This window comes from Quercus lobata, chromosome 7, assembly GCF_001633185.2.
Source record: "Quercus lobata isolate SW786 chromosome 7, ValleyOak3.0 Primary Assembly, whole genome shotgun sequence".
In the NCBI taxonomy this organism is placed as follows: Eukaryota; Viridiplantae; Streptophyta; class Magnoliopsida; order Fagales; family Fagaceae; genus Quercus; species Quercus lobata.
Genome location: NC_044910.1, coordinates 32,260,812 through 32,280,542, shown reverse-complemented (window position 1 = coordinate 32,280,542; position 19,731 = coordinate 32,260,812). Strand labels below are relative to the sequence as shown.

Below are 19,731 nucleotides of genomic sequence, written 5' to 3'. Positions count from 1 at the left end.
ATTTGAAATATGAGAAAATCAAATACACTCACACACAATCATAACTATTTAATGGGAATTATCACCTTCGAGGTACATCTTATAACTCTCACGTCTCCTAGAAACACGCTTGCAACCATATTTAAAAGCATTTTGATTCTTTTTAATTTTGATTTTCTTTGCATATTTTTCTTTTTGAGCATATCATGCATAAGCATATAAGAGAGAGAGAAGAAATATTCAATTATGTTAAGCCACAAACATTACAATTTTGCTATGCCGAAACACATAGATGTTATACATGATTGGCGGGCTTTAGTGGTGAGATGGTTATCTATACCTTTCTATTAGGACTTTTTAGTCCTTCCCATCAAAAAGAGTGATATGAGTGTTAAGTATAAGAAATTAATTAATCGTACTTATCACAAACATGAGCTACAAACCTCACTTGCTTAGTTGTACATTGAGGTGCTCATCTAAACTACAAGAGATACAAAATTTAGAAAATTTTGATTCAATGGTCATCCAAGATACACAAGTACCAATATACACATAACACACACTGTTTTTGTATTTTTCTGGTTTTTTTTTTTTTTTTTTTTTTTTTTTTTTTTTTTTTATGAAAAACAAAATAAAGCAAAACTAAAAACAAAAATATACAAAAACATGTTAAACAAAGCAAAGCATAAAACTAGACTGACTCAAAACAAGAAAGCAAAACAAACAAGTAATGCATAACCATGAGGGGAGAGAGAGAGAGAAAAAAAAAGTGACTAAATCACTTTGAGCCTTTTTCCTTCCATACCTTGGAAGAACCTTTCCTTTGAGCAAACATTTGATCCGGTAGTGAGGGAGAAGAATTGAAACCGTTCAAGTTCGAAACGAACATGAGGGCCTTGAAAAGATCTCCAAGAGGAGCAAAAGATGATGGAAACTGATTCTGGTTTCTGGACAAGAGCATACTATTGCTTTGTTGAATGGCTAACCACTTGTAGTAATTTAGACGAGTATACCCTAAAGCTCCACAGTGATGACAGAAATGCGGCTTCTTCAGTTGAGACTTTTTGTTGTTAACTTTCTTAGTCTTAGGGTTTCTAGTCTCTTTCTTTTCAACCTTAGGGGGTGCTCCTAAAATAGATTTGCCATTATCTATGTTCTCACTAGCTATTTCATTTTTTTCTTCATCATTCTTAGAATTATCATTATCAGCAGATGAGACAAATACAATTGTACTAGATGAGGCAATATTAGAAAAAGAGAACTCATATCCCAAATTGGTTTTATCAAAAGTAGCTTTCTAAAAACTTAGCTTCTCATCGAGCTTTGCACTGGAAGTCCTCTCCAATTGAGCTCTGACCTGAAACAGTTTTGCTTCAAGCTTCTTTGTCCTTTTAGCAAGGAAATTTTTTTCAAACTGCAGTGCTCCAATAGTTTGATGGGCTTCATCAACCTTGGTAGAGAGCTCCTCTCGATCTAACTCAACATCACTCAGCTTCTTGGTGGCCAGCCAATACAGTTTCTCATACTTTTCAAAAACCTTGTACAATTTTGCATATGTTGTATGGATGTCATCTTGATTGTCTATTTTGTCAAACTTAGAATCCATCAAGTCTTCTTCATCATCTACTGTTTTTGTAACCCCTTCAATAGGATCAACTATAACAGTGAAGGCATTTAAAATTCCCTCGTCATCTAAAGCAACAAGAGTCTTGCCTTTCCCAGCTGACTTGAGATATATTGGGCATTCTTGTTTCATGTGTCCAAAACCTTGACATCTAAAGCACTTTGGTCCGAAAAGAATAGTGTACTGACCGCCATCCCTAACATCCTTCATTCCTTTGTCTTGGTTCTTGAATAGAGACAAACTAGATTGCTTACAGCCCTTATCAAATCCTTTCACATTGGCATTCTTCATGAGCTTCTTGAACTGCCTAGTGATGTAGGATTTTATCTTCAAATCTTCATCATCAGAAGACTCATTGATCTCATTCCTTTTGGCCTTTAGTTCGATGCTCTTACTTTTGCTTTCTTTCCCAATTCTAGTCAAACCCAATTCATAGGTTTGCAAGTTGCCCACCAGCTTCGTCAAAGGAATAGAGTCAATATCTTTTTATTCTTTAATGACAGTGATCTTGGCATGAAAGAATCTTTAGCATCAGAAGACTCATCAATCTCATTACTTTTGGCCTTCAGTGTCATGCTCTTGCTTTTACTTCCTTTCCTGATTCTAGTCAAACCCAATTCATAGGTTTGCAAGTTGCCAACTAGCTCTGTCAAAGGAATAGAGTTAATATCCTTTGATTTTTCAATGGTAGTGATCTTGGCATGAAATCTCTCAAGCAGAGACCTTAGCACCTTTCTTACAACATTGGGTTCGGGAATGATTTCCCCAAGATTAAAGGCTAAGTTGACTATGTCCTTTAGCTTGGCATAGAACTCATCAAATGACTCATCCTCCATTTTTATCTTCTCAAAGCTAGTAGTGAGCCTTTAGAGTTTTGAATCCTTGATCTGGAGGATAGTCCATGCTTTCTTAGGAATTTCAGTTGAGGATATCTTCTTGAACTCCTCATTGGTCACCGCACTGAATAGTGCATTTAATGCTCTTCTGTTGAAGTTTGTTACTTTGATCTTGGCATCATCCCAATCTACCGGCGCTTCCTTTGGCTTAGTCCAACCAATTTCCATAGCTTGCTAGACCTTTTCATTTAAAGACTGCAAAAAAACTCTCATGCGAACTTTCCAGCATGCATAGTTAGTGCTATCAAATAAATGAAGTATAATAAGTGACTGTCCTCTATCCATGACAAACATGGGTCAATGGATCATGCAACAAAGATTAAAACATAATCAGAGTGTGCCCGCTCTGATACCACTTGATAGGCCAAGAATGTATTGATCTCTTTGGTAAATTAATCAATTAATTAGCCAAGTGAATTAATTAGATTCAATTATATGCAATAAACGTGGTGGCACAAACAAATCACCAACTAAGTTAAATGCAGCGGAAAATAAAATTGACATAGGTAATTTGTTTACGAATAGGGAAAACCACCAAGGCAAAACCTCACATGGTGAATTTAAGATCACCACTCTCGAGAATCTACTATTATCAAAACAAACAGTTACAAGTAAAAGGAATCACAGTACTTAATACTAAATTACAGTTGAATCCTTACCCCAATACCTAATTAGACTTGCAATGTAGTGGCAATCTCTCATTTCAATGCACGGCTCCCAATACGTGACTAACCAATGATACACGGATCCTAGTATGTGACTAACACACCAACTTGAGGAAGATATTGGCTGCAAAGTTCTTCTGTTCATCCAACAATGAAGATCAAAAAGCTCCTTGGTTACAAAACCCTTGGTGCAAAGATGCAGTAATTTCCAGAGAGAATATGATGAAATAGGGCAAATTGTCTCTAGTCACAATATGCATGTATAATCACTTTGCATCAAGTTGCATCCATTTGCATCAAGTGTGACAGCCCTTAAAATAATCCTTATATATGTCTAGGGTTGTGAGAAAAGAAATACTACACAAATACACATGAATATGCGTGAAATTATATCCAGAAATTCTAATTTCGTAATATTTGACAGATACAGCTGCTGTCGAGCTTCTATCGAGATTCAACATTAAATCTCGATAGATATTATTCTGTCGAGATATTTGTCGAGTTTCAATAAGCAATACTCTTTTACTTGTTTCTTGGACAGATTTGCATGACTTCAATACTAAACTTGAAAACTTGTTTTTCGAAATATTAAACCCATCCTAAATCTACCAAATTACAAATAAAGTGTGTTTTGTCAAAAGATTAGTCAATTTACATAACATGTGTTTCGATTCTCAAAAAAAAAAAAAAAAACATAACATATGTTTCTAACAATTCTCACATATGTCCTAACAAAAATGATGAGATTTTCTCATATGATGGTGTTTACAAATGAATTGCAGATCAATGCTCAATGCTTTTTATCTAAGGACCCCAATGTTTTTGTGTTCAAAAACTTGTAAATAAATCCAATTTCAACTTGACTAATGCTTAAATTTAAAATTAAAAAGAAAATTTTATTTAATCTTTTGCCACCATTAATTTAGATTGATATTTAATTAAGTGATAATTTTAGTGGTGATTGTATCTTTTGTAATATCTCAATGTCTCATATATGTCCCTCCCATCTCTTCCACTATTTACCTATCAAAGAAAGAACGAAACATGGTAAAGTAAGCATTGTAGAGAAAAATCTTAGAAATATAATAGAAATCACATTAAGGATACCAATTGAGCAGTACCACATCAAGGATACCAAACCTACTAAAGTTAACAACCTACTTCCTAAGCTTTTGATCGACCAAGGGTGTTAATTGGAAGCACCTCAAAAATGAAGTCAATGTCAAACACTTTTGGGTGAGAAATATGAATTAGGAAATTGCTTTTCTTATAACACATTAACATGTATCTCTTTTTCAAATTGTTCTACCAAAAAAAAAAAAAAGAAGAAGAAGAAGAAACCAGGGATTGTTTTGACCAAAGTTCCTTTTACGTGGTCTTATGTGATTTGGGACGAAGCCACATGGCAGGAGTAAAACAAACCCATGCATGCAGAACCGGCATGTATGCAGCATTCAACTGCCTATTTCTACACGTGGAACATCATAAATTGCATGGTGTATCATGTATGACATTAAGATGGAACATTATCGTCCCCATTTTTTCTTTGAGAGACACAACCTTTTTTATGATTTATTTATCACTACAATTTGTTAAAATGTTAAATTGTATCTGGTACAATATTATGCCCTTACGAGGAAAAATGTGAAAATTGTTATAGAATTCCAATGCATATTTTTATTAGGATAGAGTTTGTGTTGAGTGCATTAGTGCACCAAAAATGTTAGGATAGGACACTTGTTTGTATCTCAATATGTCCAGTGCATTAGTGCACTGGATATAAGCTCTTCCATTTTTATTATGTCAGTTACAATTGTTTCTTGATAATTGTTTCTTTCATATCAAATTTGTCATAGAATTCCTGTTTTTTTCCTTCTTCTTTTGGAAAGTCAAGTGCATCCCATAAAATGAGTTATTAGGTCAAACCGACCTCATCCATATTGGGAAATGGGGTCAGAAAGCCAGAAACCATTTGGCTAATTTGTTGTAAAACTCAAACTAGAGTTAAGTAGGGAATGTAATGAAGGGTTTGAATTAGGGTCTCCTGTCCATGCTTTGTTCCATCTTAGGTGGAAAAATTTTGCATCGATCAAGTCGAGAGAATGACTGGTTGAAGGTATTTTTTCATATTTAATTAAGTTTTGATATTAATAAAGTAAAGATGAAAAAGAAGAAGAGAAATGACAACTTTGAGAGTGCTAAAAGGGAGGTAAAGCAAGTATTTTAAGGTAGAGCAAAAAGAAAAAAAGAAAAACACCCTAAAGAATAGTTTAAATAGAGCCATAAAAGCACTCAAATCTTAAAGTTTCAAAATTTTAACTTTATGTCCCAAACAACAAATAGTCAAAAATACAAACACATAATCATTTGAATTTAAAAAAAAAAAAAAAAAAAAAAAAAAAAAAAAAAAAACCACAATCATTTGGTTTATTTTTTAAAACCAAACAATTGATAGGCATACTAGTAATATTTAAAGGATTTGTTATGTAAACTGAGGTTTTTGTTTTTGGATAGACCACTAATTATAATGTAATGGCTATGTTGACCTTTTTATTTTTGGGGTTCCAATTGTTAATTGTGGAGGGACAAAATAGTATAATTTTAAAAACATTTAGAGATCTATGAATTGTTTAGTGCCTGCGGATATGGGTCTGCATATATGCTTCTTAAACTCTGCCAAAGTCTAGAACGCAATAGAACATTGAATTTGGCCCAACCACCAACAAACAGCAAACTCACATACCCTTCGCAAAACTCAGTGTTTGAAAACCGCAGCTAGTGAAATTTCTGGACTCAACCCTACTCTAGCTGCTAACCTCCCTAAAAAATGTGGAGTCAATGTTCCTTACAAGATCAGCACTTCCACCGACTGTTCAAAGTAAACCCTCGATATCCTTTTAATTATAAGTACTAATTAATGGGTAATTAATGATTATCACATATTTCTTATTGCAAGTACACACTGCCACGTGGGCTAAAATTATATTGAGTGTATACATAACACACAATTGCTTATAACAAGATTTTTACCTACTTAAATTCCTTACATATATTTTTCAATTTTTTTAGTAGTTAGCTTAAATGTAACACAAAATTGAGTTATTTGATGCATTCGTTGTATTACCTTCCTCTAACAAAAAGGTGAATTCTATTTGTGCTCTCCTAGTTTTACAAAAATAAATTCTCAAAGCACACCCTAGCCGCCTAACAATTACAAGTGCAGGGACTTTCTTAGATTTTATTTATCAATAAGTCATTGGGTCATGTTAATGGATGTTCTTAGGATAATGATTAATAAATTATAATAGAAAAATTTTGACACCACTTTCATAGAAAATTTAAAAAGCTATTAACAATATTTATTTTTTTTATTATCCCAACAAAATGTTTCCCTAAATCATTATCAATGATTGTCAAAAAAAATGGTGTCAGTAACAATTCATTTGAGAACTAACAGCTTTAGAAGTTAACCGTTGTGAAAAATGTTGCATAAAAGATTCCTCTTTCTTGATAATACTTTTATTTTTTTCCTCATTAGAAGTTTTTTGGTTTGGTGTTGCAAAGTGAAGTAAGGACGATAAAGAAGCAATTTGCGGCAATAGGGATATAAGTAGCTTTGAGAATAAAGACATAGCGTCGAGTTCAGATGAGTCTCCACTTTAGCGAGTCTCTTCTCTTCATGGTTACGGTCTTGTCTTTGTAGTCTTTGTGATCATCATATTATGTATGTCATTACTGTGAGTCCACTCAATAGTCGTTTTATGAAATAACTATATTTATAAAATATGTCATTACTATGAGTCCACTCAGTCGTTGTTCTATATTTAAAAAATATGTGTCACTTGTTATTATGATGATAATCTTTCTCGTTCTACATGTTCTACAAACTTTTCATTTACCCTTCTTTACTTATATAGAAAATAGTTCCACACAAAGAAAAGAAAATGAGACAAGTGTATGTACTGGCCGGCAGCAGCTGCGTCGCTTATATTCCACCAAATAATGTCACATATATATAGCACATCGTAGAGATGCAAAGAACAATAAAATTGACATGTTTGAATAGAAATGCTTTCGTACTTATGCCAAGAAAATGAGATGTTATCATATAATGGTGTTTACAAATGAATTGCAGATCAATGCCCAATGCTTTTATCTAAGGACCCCAAAGTTGTGTTCAAAAACTCCTAACCAAATCCAATTTCAATATGAGACATGCACAAACTAAAATATTTCATCAAAAATTTATTTAATCTTCTATCACCACAATTTAGGATGTGGGAGTCTTAAGTGAAAACTCAGTAATAATGATATCATTTGCATATATGCGGTTTGAACTTTGAGCCTCACCTCCCACTTCCCTTGAAAATCTCGGAAACAGGAAACACACTAAAAAATACCAATTTAGCAATATGTTAAGCAACCGAGGGTACTAGACTTTGATCAACCAAGGGTACTGATGGGAGGCACTTCAAAGATTAAATGTGTTAAAAATTTTGGGATAGAAAAATGAATTACGGAAATGCATGTTTTTATTATAACAAACATCATTTTTTTTTCTAAAATTTGTGGGAGTCGAATTCAAAATTCTTATTCAAGGACAAGAATTTTTATCAATAGGCTCACAAAAAAGATGCCGATTGTTTTAGAAAGATGATGTTTGGACCAAAGTTCTTACGTGGGCTTATGTGATTTGGAACGAAGACACATGGCAGGAGTAAAACAAACCCATGCAGAACTGGCATGCAGCATTCAACTACCTATATCTACACGTGGAACATAATAAATTGCATGGTGTTTTTTTTCCTTTTTAGAGACACGACTTTTTTAATAATTTATTTATCACAATTTCTTAAAATGTTGAACTGTAGTTGGCAGTACAATATTATTTTAATGGAAAAATTAACTGATATCTTAAAATATTGATTTAAAAATTTTTTTAGAAAATTTTTATGGAAAAAAAAAAAGTTTACTAATTTTTTAGGATGAAATTTGTGTTTAGTGTCTTTTTGCATTGGACACGATACAATTTAGACTGTGTTTAGTTTTAGACACATGTTTGCATCGTTATGTGTCCAGTGTAAAAATGTATTGGACACAAGCTATATTCTTTTTTTTTCTTTTTTTTTTTTACAGGATTTTATATTTTCTATTAAAGTGGTATCAAAAAGCTTCTAAAACGGTTTGTTAAAATTTTTTTTAAAGGTACCCGTTTACTAGACCTTTTGTTTTAAAACGTTTATTAGTTGCACTATTTTTATTATTCCCTTACAAGGAAAAATGTGAAAATTTTGTATTACTAATTGATTAATTTAAGAACTCTTGTTCGCTTGGTAATGACATTGAATGAAACCACAGCTCCTGCTTAATCAAGCAACCTATTTTCATCATTTGATCGAAAAACTGTTTGTTAAACGCTTCAAATGTTAAACTAAATCCAATGCATATATGAATATGATGTCCTCATTCTCTTAATCAAAACCATCTTAGTCTTCAGAATGTAAGCTTTGATGTGGTTGAATCAAAAAATCAATTTTAGATCACCAAGCAATTGAATTGACTACAATGGCATATAATACTAGAAATATATGTCGTAGCTTCCAAGAATGGGCATGGTAAATAATTGGTGATTTCAATGGATTAGGGAGATTGAACAATAACATTGAACACACTAGTACTAGTTAATTATGTAATTACTTATTCAACCCCACCCCAAAAATACCAATCTTTGAAGTATGCCTCTAGGGTGAGTATTCAATATTTCAATTATATGGGTGCCGGCATATTTCTTGATAATTGTTTCTTTCATATAAAAATTTGTTATAGAACTTTTTTCCCCTCTTTTTGAAAGTCCAGTTCATCCCATAAAAAGAGTTATTAGGTTGACCTGATCGACCTCACCCATATAGGGAAATGAGGCCACAAAGCCAAAAAGGCATAAGCCCTTTGGCTAATTTGTTGTAAACTCAAACTAGACTGAAATTTAGGGGCAGCAATAGAGGGGTTGGATTAAGAGTGTCCTGTCCATGCTTTATTCCATCTTAAGTGGGAAAAGCCTAACTATACGGGTCAATTTGGGAGTATGATGAGATCGAAGTATTTTGCCATACTTATTAGGCTTTGATAGAAAATAAAAAAGCAAAGGGAAATGACAACTTCAATTATGAGTACTAAAAAGAGAGGGAAATCAAGTATTTTGAGGTAGTGCTAAAAGAAAACACACCCCAAGGAATCGTATAGGTAGATTCATAAAAGCACTTGATCAAATCTCATTTGAATTTTTTTTTTTTTTTTAATAAAAAAAGCACAATCATTTGATTTTTTATTTGATTTTTTTTTAACTAAACAATTGATACTAGTAATATAAAAGAATTTGTTATGTAAACTTAGGTTTTTGTTTTGGGAGTGACCACTAACTGTAATAATGGGTATGGACTTTTTTATTTTCGATTCCAATTTTGAATTGTGGAGGGACCAAGTAGTATAATTTTAAAATAATTTAATTAAAGACTATCCATGAATATTTTAATCCCTGCCGATATGGGTTTGCATGCTTCTTAAATTCTGCCAAAGTCTAGAACGTAATAGAGCATTGAATTCGGCCCAATCACCAACAAACCTCCCATTCCTTTCCCAACACTCAGTGCATTGTTCACACCACCCACTTCTCTCTATATAAACACTGCACCTGTTAACACCAAAGTCACACCACTCCCAATTCAAGCTCAACTTTCCTATTCCATTGCTCCCAACAAAAAAGCTCTTTTCTCAACAATGGCTAGCCTTAACTTTGCATGTGTGCTTTTTTTGTGCATGATAGCTATTGTACCCATTGCCCAAGCCTCCATAACATGCGCTCAAGTTTCAAACAATGTTTTGCAATGCGTAACCTACCTTAGGGGTACTGGTGCGTCTCCTCCACCTGCAAACTGTTGCCAAGGGGTTAAAAACCTCAACGGCATGGCCAAGACCACACCTGATCGTCAGTCCGCTTGCAACTGTTTGAAAACCGCAGCTAGTGAAATTTCTGGACTCAACCCTACTTTAGTTGCTAACCTCCCTAAAAATTGTGGAGTTAATATTCCTTACAAAATCAGCACCTCCACCGACTGTTCAAAGTAAGCCTCAATATCCTTTAAATTACTACTAATTAAATACCTAACATAGATGATTTTTCAGCTTTTTAATAGCTTAAATGTAACACTAATCAAATTATTCAATGCATTCCTTGTACTATCATCGTTCTTTTTGTGAATTTGTACGTGAGACCTGCCTTTACGTGAAAGGAAAGTTATATACACTTGATTGCACAAAATGAATTATCATAGCTGCCTAACCATTTTAGTGTAGGGACTTTCATAGACTTTCTTTATCAGTAAGGCATTATTAATGATAGGAAAAAAATTTTGTTAATGATGGACTTTATAATTTTATAGTTGTGAAAAATTTTGTATATGTAAATATTATTTGTCTAGATAGTACTATTTAATTACTTTTTTTCCTCACTAAAAGCTTTTTTGGTTTTGTTGCAGAGTGAAGTGAGGATGATAGAGCAGCAATTTGCGGCCGCAGGGATACAAGTAGCGTTAAGAATAAAGACATTACGTCGGGTCTAGATGGAACTCCACTTTAGCGAGTCTCTTCTCTTCATTGTAATGGTCTAGTCCTTTGATCATTATACCTTTTATGTTATCACTATGAGCCCTCTCGGTCATTCTATGAAATGACTATCTTTATAAAATATGTGTCACCTATTATTATGATAATCTTTCTCATTCTCTATGTGCAAAAAGCTTTACATTTACCCTCGATCCCCCCCCCCTTTTTTCTCTTTCTTCTTTTACTTCCGTAGAAAAGAGTTCCCACAAAGAAAAAGAAAAGAAAATGTGACAAGTAACAACTAGAAATTATGTAGGGAGTAAATTTGAAGATTCGTTTTTTAACTAAATCCAAAGTTGGGTTGGGTGGGCAAGTTGTTCTTAAATATTTTCCTTGAAAAAATATGACTTTCATCAACTACTTAAGCACTTCTTTCTTTTTAAATAGATTATTACAATTCATATAACTATAAGCACATGGATCGGATTGGGTTTGGTGGATGGGTTGCGCTTAAACTTTTATGCTCGGTAAATCATCAGGTTTCACCGACTACAACATTTCTTTTCAATCAATTATGATAATTGACGCAATATGCCTAAATTATATTTCAAATTTTCATATTTATCAAAATACCAAAATAAATTAAACTAAAAAATTAAAATAAAATTAATAAAATACTTGTATATATCTTAGGTTATGTTGGGTTGGATAGATTGAAAAAACTATAAACTTGAACTCGATCATAACCGAGACTCAAATAAAATTTTAACCCAATTAACCCACCAACTCATGAAAAACCAAACATAAGGCATTAGTTTGGGTTAAGGAGTTAGTTTCATTGGGTTGGTAGATTGGATACACACCTTTATCTTCAAGTGGTATATTTAAATAGATAGGACCTAGAGACTTTAGATGAACATTGATTTAAGTACTCAATAGTATTTGAAAGATTGAAAAATGAAGTACACATTTTTTTTTTTTTTTTTGGTAGTAAAAATGAAGTATACATCAAAGCTTAGTACAATTTCTTATGTACATGTGTCTACCCATTGGCGGAGGGAAGGGGGCAAGCAATGCCATAGTACCCCCAGGTTTAAAAAAAAAAAAAAAAAAAAAAAACCCTCCTCCCTCTTCCAACTTGAAATATATATAAAAACTTTACTAATTGCTCCCTAGGGGGAAAAAATATAGAGCTTCACCGCTCTATTAACCATGGCTGAAATTATTTATAAAAGAAAAAAATTATTTTTTTCTAATGCTCTGTTTTGTTGAGAGGATGGAAACATAGGTGGATATATAGAAATGTATCTTCAGCTTGGGTTTTTGGCTAAGTTTGAAATGTATTTTAAGCTTGTCTTTAATTTGCAATGGATCTTTTTACCATGTTCAATTCAGTTATATTTTATATAAAATTTATATGGTTTTTAATCAAATTCAATTGTATTTTATATATAATTAATATGGTTGAATTTAATTTTTTTGTGAAAAATAACACTATTTACACCACATTAATCAATACAACCATGTGATTGAAATTGATGGAAAAAAATAAAAAAGCAAAATATTACAACTAAAAAAGAAAATAAAAGAAATACTATGAAAAATTATCAGGGAAAATATGATAAGCGCGCGAAATAGGGCTCGAAGTCTGATGACATTAGATGGAAAGCACAGTACACATTGGGCTAAACACCCCCCCCCCCCCCCCCACACACACACACACAAAAAAAAAAAAAAAAATGGCAGACAACACTATACAAAATCCAAGATTTTTGTGGCACGTTATTGGGCTCTTCTAGCCTAGCAAACTAACAAGTTAGTCAAGGCTGGCTCTCTATAATCTATCTATAATATAATATAAAAATTAAATCACTCAAATCGGTGGATGCACAAAATGACGACACATGTTTCATTCACAATGCAAAAAATAGTGACATATCTCAAATGCCCCGTGTTAGTCAACTATTGGTACATGTCACTTATCAAACGCCACGGGACAGACAACTATTGGTATGTTTCAATCTTTTTTGCTATGTATCACCAGTAAATAAAGAAACTTAAATCTCCATTATCGGTTCCAACTGTTGGGGTTAAGATAGCTTAACCCCGGTTAATTAATTCAATTACCAAAGTTGATTAATTAGGTTCAACTGCATGTAAAATGTGGAGGCACTAACAAATCACCAAAAATACTAAGTGCAACGGAAAATAAATTGGATACAGTGATTTGTTTACAAATAGGGAAAACCTTGCAATGCAAAAACCCTCTCGGGTAATTTTAAGGTCACTACTCCTAAGAATTTACTAATCAACAATCAAGCGATTACAAGTATAAGGAATCTTACCAACTACCCTGGCTTATCCTGAAATACTAACCTAGGGTTGAACCTTTGCTCTAATACCCAATTGGATTTCATCTTGTAGTAGCCTTCTTTCCTTTGATGCACAAACCTCCAATTTGTGACTAACCCTTTGCATGGATCATAGTATGTGACTAACTCCAGCACCTTGAACAAATGTTGTTGGCTGCAAAGTTCTTCACTTCATTAACAATGAAGATCAGGAAGCACTTGGTTACAAAACTCCATGGGTACAAACGCAGTAGTTTCACACAAAGAGAATAAGTCTTTTGGTCTTTGTATCTATGTGTGACAGCTCTTAAAAATAATTCTTATATATGTCTAGGGTTGTGAGAAAAGAAACCACATACAAATATACAAGACTAAGTTGAATTTCAGATCTGAAAATTCTGAAATCGTAATTCTCAATAGATCAAGTTTCTGTCGAGCTATCTATCGAGCTTCACATTAAATCTCAATAGCAAGCATCTGTCGAGCTATTTGTCAAAACTTAATGAACAATTTTTTTCACTTATTTCTTAGACCAATCTTCATGTCTTTAATACTTGACTTGAACAACATGTTTCTTAAAGTACTAAACTCATCTTCGATCTACCCAATTACAAATAAAGTGCATTTTGTCAAAGGGTTAGCCAATTACAATAAAATATGATCCTAACACTACCATTTAAATAGATACCCACTATAAACTCTTTAAATTGCTCCATAAATTTTTACATTCTTACTCCACAAGAAAAGTTCCCCTTAGTTACCTAAATGCCATCATTTGCAAAAAGTAATATTAAAACTATATTTGATTTGTTGTGTATTGTCCTTGAGTTCAAATCTTCTGTTTCACTTTTCATGTTTCGCTTTATGTTCCACCAATAAAAATGTGCCAAGTGTCCAGTTATTTAAGTAAACCCTAATTTTATGCATTTTACTCATTTTAGTTATCTAAATAAAATAAATAAATAAAACAAAAAGAAACCCAACACATTCCCATCACCACCAGTCCACCACCACAACTTTTTTCGATGCCACTGCAAGAGATAGTCGGCAACATCAACCCCACCAGTCACGGCCATCCACCTCCGTCGGGTCCACACCACCTCCTCCTTGTTTTCAAATCCATGAATTGATGAGTATTATTATTTGTGATTCACGGAATCGCCTACCAAAATTCCATAAAAAATCACCATGGCTTATACCCATTGTCCATAAATTGTTCACATGGGATAGTGTATGTTCCACTTGTAGACAATGAAAGTTAAACTTGGAACAAAATTCTTAGGCCATTGTATTGTTTGTTTGAGACCAGATTGACGAGAAAGAAAGCAACATGAGAGAAAGTGTCTTTTCTGGATCGCTTTGATTTCTTAGGGTAACATATTTGGATTTGAAAATAAGGAGTTGGTGTGGACCCAGTAGAGGTGGATGGCTATGACCGATGGGGTTGATGTCGCTGGCAATTCTCTATAGCTTTTGATCTCTTGCTACTGTCTAGCAAGGTAGTGATGGTGGTTGGTTGGCGCTGACGATGTTGGCGATCTGTTGCTCCTACTGCCGGTGAAGGTGGTGGTGGAGGACCGGTTGTGGGGATGTCTTGGCATTGGTGGTTTGTTTATTTTAATTTATTTACTGTTATTTATTTTAGATAACAAATAATAAAGGCATAAAATTATAATTTAATTATTTAGGTGGGACATGTGGCAAACTTTTATTGGTGGAATTTAAAGTAGAGCAGACAAAATGGAATAAAAAATTTGGACTCACTGTACTTTGGTATTACGCTTCAGTTTTTTTTTTTTTGGAGAAAAATTACACTTTAGTTTATGGGGGAAAACTAAAAAGATTTAAGTGTTACAACATATGAGAGGAGCATAAAATGATGCTACAATTATAATGCTAAAAATTCAAAAAATTTGACAGCAATAAATCAATTGTCAATGAATATAGCAATAATAAAATTCAAGTGAAAAATGAAAATGCAATTAATACAAATTAAATGGAAAGACGCTGCAATTACAATGCTCAAAATTGGAAAAAATTGACAGGAATATATATGAGTTGTCCGTGACCATGAGTATAACAGTTATACAATTCAAGTGAAAAAAAAAATAAATAAATACAACTTAAATGAATCCGATTAGCCCACCTTTGATTACGGTTTTTTTGCTTTTTTTTTTTTTTTTTCATCTACATTTTTTTTGTTCAATCTACATATTTAGTTATTGCACTCATATGATTAATTAGCCATTACATTTCCTTCAACTCCCAAAATGTGCATACCTTCTCTTCTTCCCATATCATCAATAAGAAAACTGAAAACAGTATAAACATCTAATTTCCATTCTGGCATATATCCAACACTTCTCTCATCAACAACACCATAGCTAGAGAGCCATGGAAAATGGAGCTTGGAAATAAGATCTATGGCTATATATATGGCTTGGGAGATGTGAATAGTAGTAGAGGACATCTAGAAGCTCTTCGCAAATATGTAGAGAATATATGGATGTGGTGTTTAATTGAGTAAATAAGAGTATCAATAACAGGTAGATAGCTTTTAGCCAATAATTTGAATTTTTCATTTTTCCCCTATTAACTTTATTGGGGAAGTCACTCAAGCCCTGTGGTATGATGAATGTGAATATTTTATTTTGTTATATTTTGTTCATGTTGTTTTACAGTAGTTCCATCCAGTGAAAGGTAAAAAAAAAAAATGGTTTTATAGAATTCATCATTTAGTTTGGTGTGCTAAGCTTTTATTTATGGATTTAAAACGTTACATGATCCATAATCCATGAACATTTCAAAAGGCACTTATAGTTAGGTACTGATTCAACCCACTTAAGAAATGCTCAAGAAAGTGAAGAACCATGATTAATTGAGTATAAAGTAAGTTGTAGAAGAACTTGGTGAATGGCCTTTTGAGGTTAAACTAACGAGTTTCAGAAGGTTGTTGCAGTGACCATTTAATATGCATATGCGTTGTATGGGTTAAAAATTAATTTATAAATAAAAACCCAAGCGGTTAATAACTAGTGTAAACAATTATTGAATCAAAAATTTCAACAAAAATCTCTTTTCAATAATAATAATAGTACCATGTATACACTTTTACATCATACTTTACCATGAATTTCAAACTTAGCAAACTGTAAGTAATAGAAAATAAATAATACATACGTACTTCGTCGCAAATGTCCTACGTAACAAGCGGTTAGTGATAGAAAACAAATTTTAGACTAATGTGATAGAGCTAAATAATCAGTAATTTAATTAAAGACTTAGGGTTCAGACTATGAATAATTTAGTACTTCCTGCCGATGTGCGTTTGCATGTTTCTTAAATTCCGCCAAAGTCTAGAATGTATAATAGAGCATTGAGTTTGGCCCAACCACCAACAAACCCATCACCCCATTCCTTTCTCAACACTTCGTGCATTGTTCACAGAACTTCACACCACCCACTTCTCTCTATATAAACACTGCACATATTAACAACAAAGTTACACCAGTCCCAATTAATCAAGCTCAACTTTCCTATTCCTCCCTACAAAAGTTCTTTTCTCAACAATGGCTAGCCTTAACTTTTCATGTGTGCTTTTCTTGTGCATGATAGCTATTGTACCCATTGCCCAAGCCACCATAACATGCACTCAAATTTCAAACAATGTAATGCCATGCGTAACCTACCTTAGGAGCAATGGTGCGTCGCCTCCACCTGAAAACTGTTGCCAAGGGGTTGGAAACCTCAACGGCATGGCCAAGACCACACCTGATCGCCAAGCCATTTGCAACTGTTTTAAAGCCGCAGCTGGTGGAATTTCTGGACTCAACCCTACTTTAGTTGCTAACCTCCCAAAAAATTGTGGAGTCAATAGTCCTTAAAAGATCAGCCCCTCCATCGACTGTTCAAAGTAAGCCCTCAATATCCTTTAAATTACTGCATATTAATTTTCTAACATAAACCTTTTTTTCAACTTTTTTAATAGCTTAAATGTAACTCAAATGATCAAATTATTCAGTGCATTCATTGTATCTGTTATCTTTATTTCACATAAAGGTGAATTCTTTTTGTGAATTTTTACGTGAGATTTGTCTTTATGTCAAAGGAGAGTGATATACACCTAATTGTACAAAATAAATTATCAGAGCACACCCTATTCATGGAATAGTTTCACGTAGCACACCCTAGTTGCCATACCATTTTAGTATAGGGATTTTGTTAGACCTTCTTTATTGTAAGTCATTATTAAAGATAGGCAAAATAGATGGTGTTAATGATAGAATTTATAACTTTATAGTTGTGAAAAATCTTGTATATGTAAGATTATTTGTCCAGACAGTACTATTTCATTACCTTTTTTCCTCACTCACTGAAAGCTTTTTGGTTTTGCTGCAGAGTGTAGTGAGGATGATAGAGAAGCAATTTGCGGCCGCAACAATATAAGTAGCATTAAGAATAAAGATATTACGTCAAATAAAGACACTACGGGTGAGTTTGGTTCAGCTTTTTGTAAAAATACATAATGAAAAAGTGGAGTTTTCAAAAAGTGCATAATGAAAAAGTGCATTTTTAAAAAACTGAGTGTTTAGTAAAAACTGTTAAAAAGTGTTTTTTGAAAAAGCTGAGTGTTTGGCTAGCACTTATAAAAGTGGAGGTTTGAGTTATAAATTACCAAAAAAGACAAGATATATATATATATATATATATATATATAAGTGAATTTTTTGTTTTAATTATCTCTCTTAATGCAAGTTATGGACACAACATTTTTACAAAAATTTCACAATAAAGTCTATATGACAAGTTGTTAATGGTAGATAAGAAAAATAATAATGTCATTAGTAGGTTCAAATGAGAACCAATAACAAATTACTGTTTAAAATTTATTATGAGAAGTGTTATGTTCACAACATTTTTCGCAATATTTTCACAACAAAATTTATGTGGAAAGTTATTACAGTTCTAATTTAAACCCACAACTGAAATTATTTTTTTACTAACCAATATTAACTAATAACAATCTGTTACTTAAAATTTATTGTGAAAATATTACAGTAGCATTTCTCAATTAGGATTTTTTATTTTTTATATTATTTTTCCTTTTTCCATTTCACTTTCAACCATACGTTTTATTTCTTTTTCTTTTTTTTCTCCTCCACACATTGTCCACTATCTCTACCCCTCTTTTACTCTCCTTTTCTCCCTCATTCTCCCTCATTCATCAGAACGTTCCAGGAGCTCTTTCTTTCTCCAGCTCCCTCTCTCTCTTTTTTTTTTTTTTTTTTACTTGATTCCAAAACTCTCTCTGTGATAAGAAAATTTTCCTTTTCTCCCTCATTCAAGAACATTCCAGGGAGCTCTCATCTTCGTGCTGTTGCTCATCTTCGTCCCCAACCCAGTCCAGATGGGTCAGCTGGCTTCTGTCCTGTCCTTTTTTTTTTTTTTTTTTTTTTTTTTTTTGTTATGATTTGATTAATTTTAAAACTATGTTTTTGAGTTTGTATTCTGGTAATCTGATTATGCTTGAGTTTAGAGATGTTTGAGAGAAAGATTGTTTATTGTTATGATTTGTATTGTTTGTTCTGTAGTGTTTGTTCTGTGTTTGTTCATGGGTATTTCTGTAATTTCATCATTAGCAATGGTAACCCATCAAAACACGCAGTGCGCATTTTCATTTATGGACCCTCAGAGGTCCATAAAATTTCCACATTCAATACACGTTTTTGGCCTATGCCCAAAACGCAACTTTTATCAAAAAGTTGCGTTTTGGGCTTAACCAAACGCAATTTTAGGCCTGACTTTTTTCAAAAAGCCCTTTTTGAGCTCAAAATGTGGAAACAAACGGGCACTACGTCAAGTCCAGATGGAGCTCCAATTTAGCGAGTCTCTTCTCTTCATTGTTATGGTCTAGTCTTGTGATCATCATATCTTGTATGTCATGGTCACTATGAGTCCTCTCGGTTGTTCTATGAAATGACTGTCTTTATAAAATATATGTCACTTATTATTATGATAATCTTTCTTTTTTTCTCCATGTGCAGCAAACTTTATATATACCCTCCATTTTCTTCCTCCCCCCCCCCCCTTCTTTTACTTCCGTAGAAAAGAGTTCCCACAAAGAAAAGAAAATGTGACAAGTAACAACTAAAAATTATGTAGAGAGTGAATGGATCGGATAACCAAATCTGAAGTTGGGTTGGGTCTTTAAGTTGTTCTTAAATGTTTTCCTTGAAAAATCGGGCTTTCATTAGATTGGGTTGGATTGATGGGTTGTGCTTAAACTTTTATACCGAGTAAATCATTGGATTTTGATCAACCACTTAAGCACTTTGTTTTCAATAAATTATGATAATTGACCTAATATGCTTAAATTCTATTCCAAATTTTTAGATTTACCAAAATACCAAAATAAATCAAACTAAAAATTTAAAATAAAGTTAATAAAATGCTTGTATATATCTTACGCTAGGTTGGGTTGAATAGATTGAAAAAAACCATCAACTTGAGCTCAATCCTAACCAAGACTCAAATAAAATTTCAACTCAATTTAACCCACCAACTCATGAAAAACCAACCTATATAAGGCATTAGGTTGGATTAAGGAGTTAGTTTCA

At 33.0% G+C, this 19,731-nt stretch overlaps 2 protein-coding genes across 2 annotated transcripts in view; both read left to right on the top strand.

The window, feature by feature from the left end:
* Nucleotides 1-17,603, top strand: part of LOC115953479 (non-specific lipid-transfer protein 1-like) — a 46,794-nt gene extending 29,191 nt beyond the window's left edge. Inside the window, exon 2 of the mRNA XM_031071140.1 lies at nt 17,513-17,603. Coding sequence (XP_030927000.1) covers nt 17,513-17,519 — 7 coding nt within the window. The 3' untranslated portion in view covers nt 17,520-17,603. The remainder of the gene's footprint in view (nt 1-17,512) is intronic.
* Nucleotides 9,858-10,919, top strand: LOC115953480 (non-specific lipid-transfer protein 1-like). Its single transcript, XM_031071141.1, has 2 exons — nt 9,858-10,282; nt 10,697-10,919. Exons 1-2 carry the CDS (start codon nt 9,939-9,941, stop codon nt 10,704-10,706), a joined length of 354 nt encoding a protein of 117 aa, XP_030927001.1. The 5' UTR covers nt 9,858-9,938; the 3' UTR covers nt 10,707-10,919.
* Nucleotides 17,604-19,731: the final 2,128 nt, after the last annotated feature.

Excerpts from the sequence above, each read along its gene's own strand:
- LOC115953480 (XM_031071141.1), top strand. The coding sequence starts at position 9,939 with ATGGCTAGCCTTAACTTTGCATGTGTGCTTTTTTTGTGCATGATAGCT.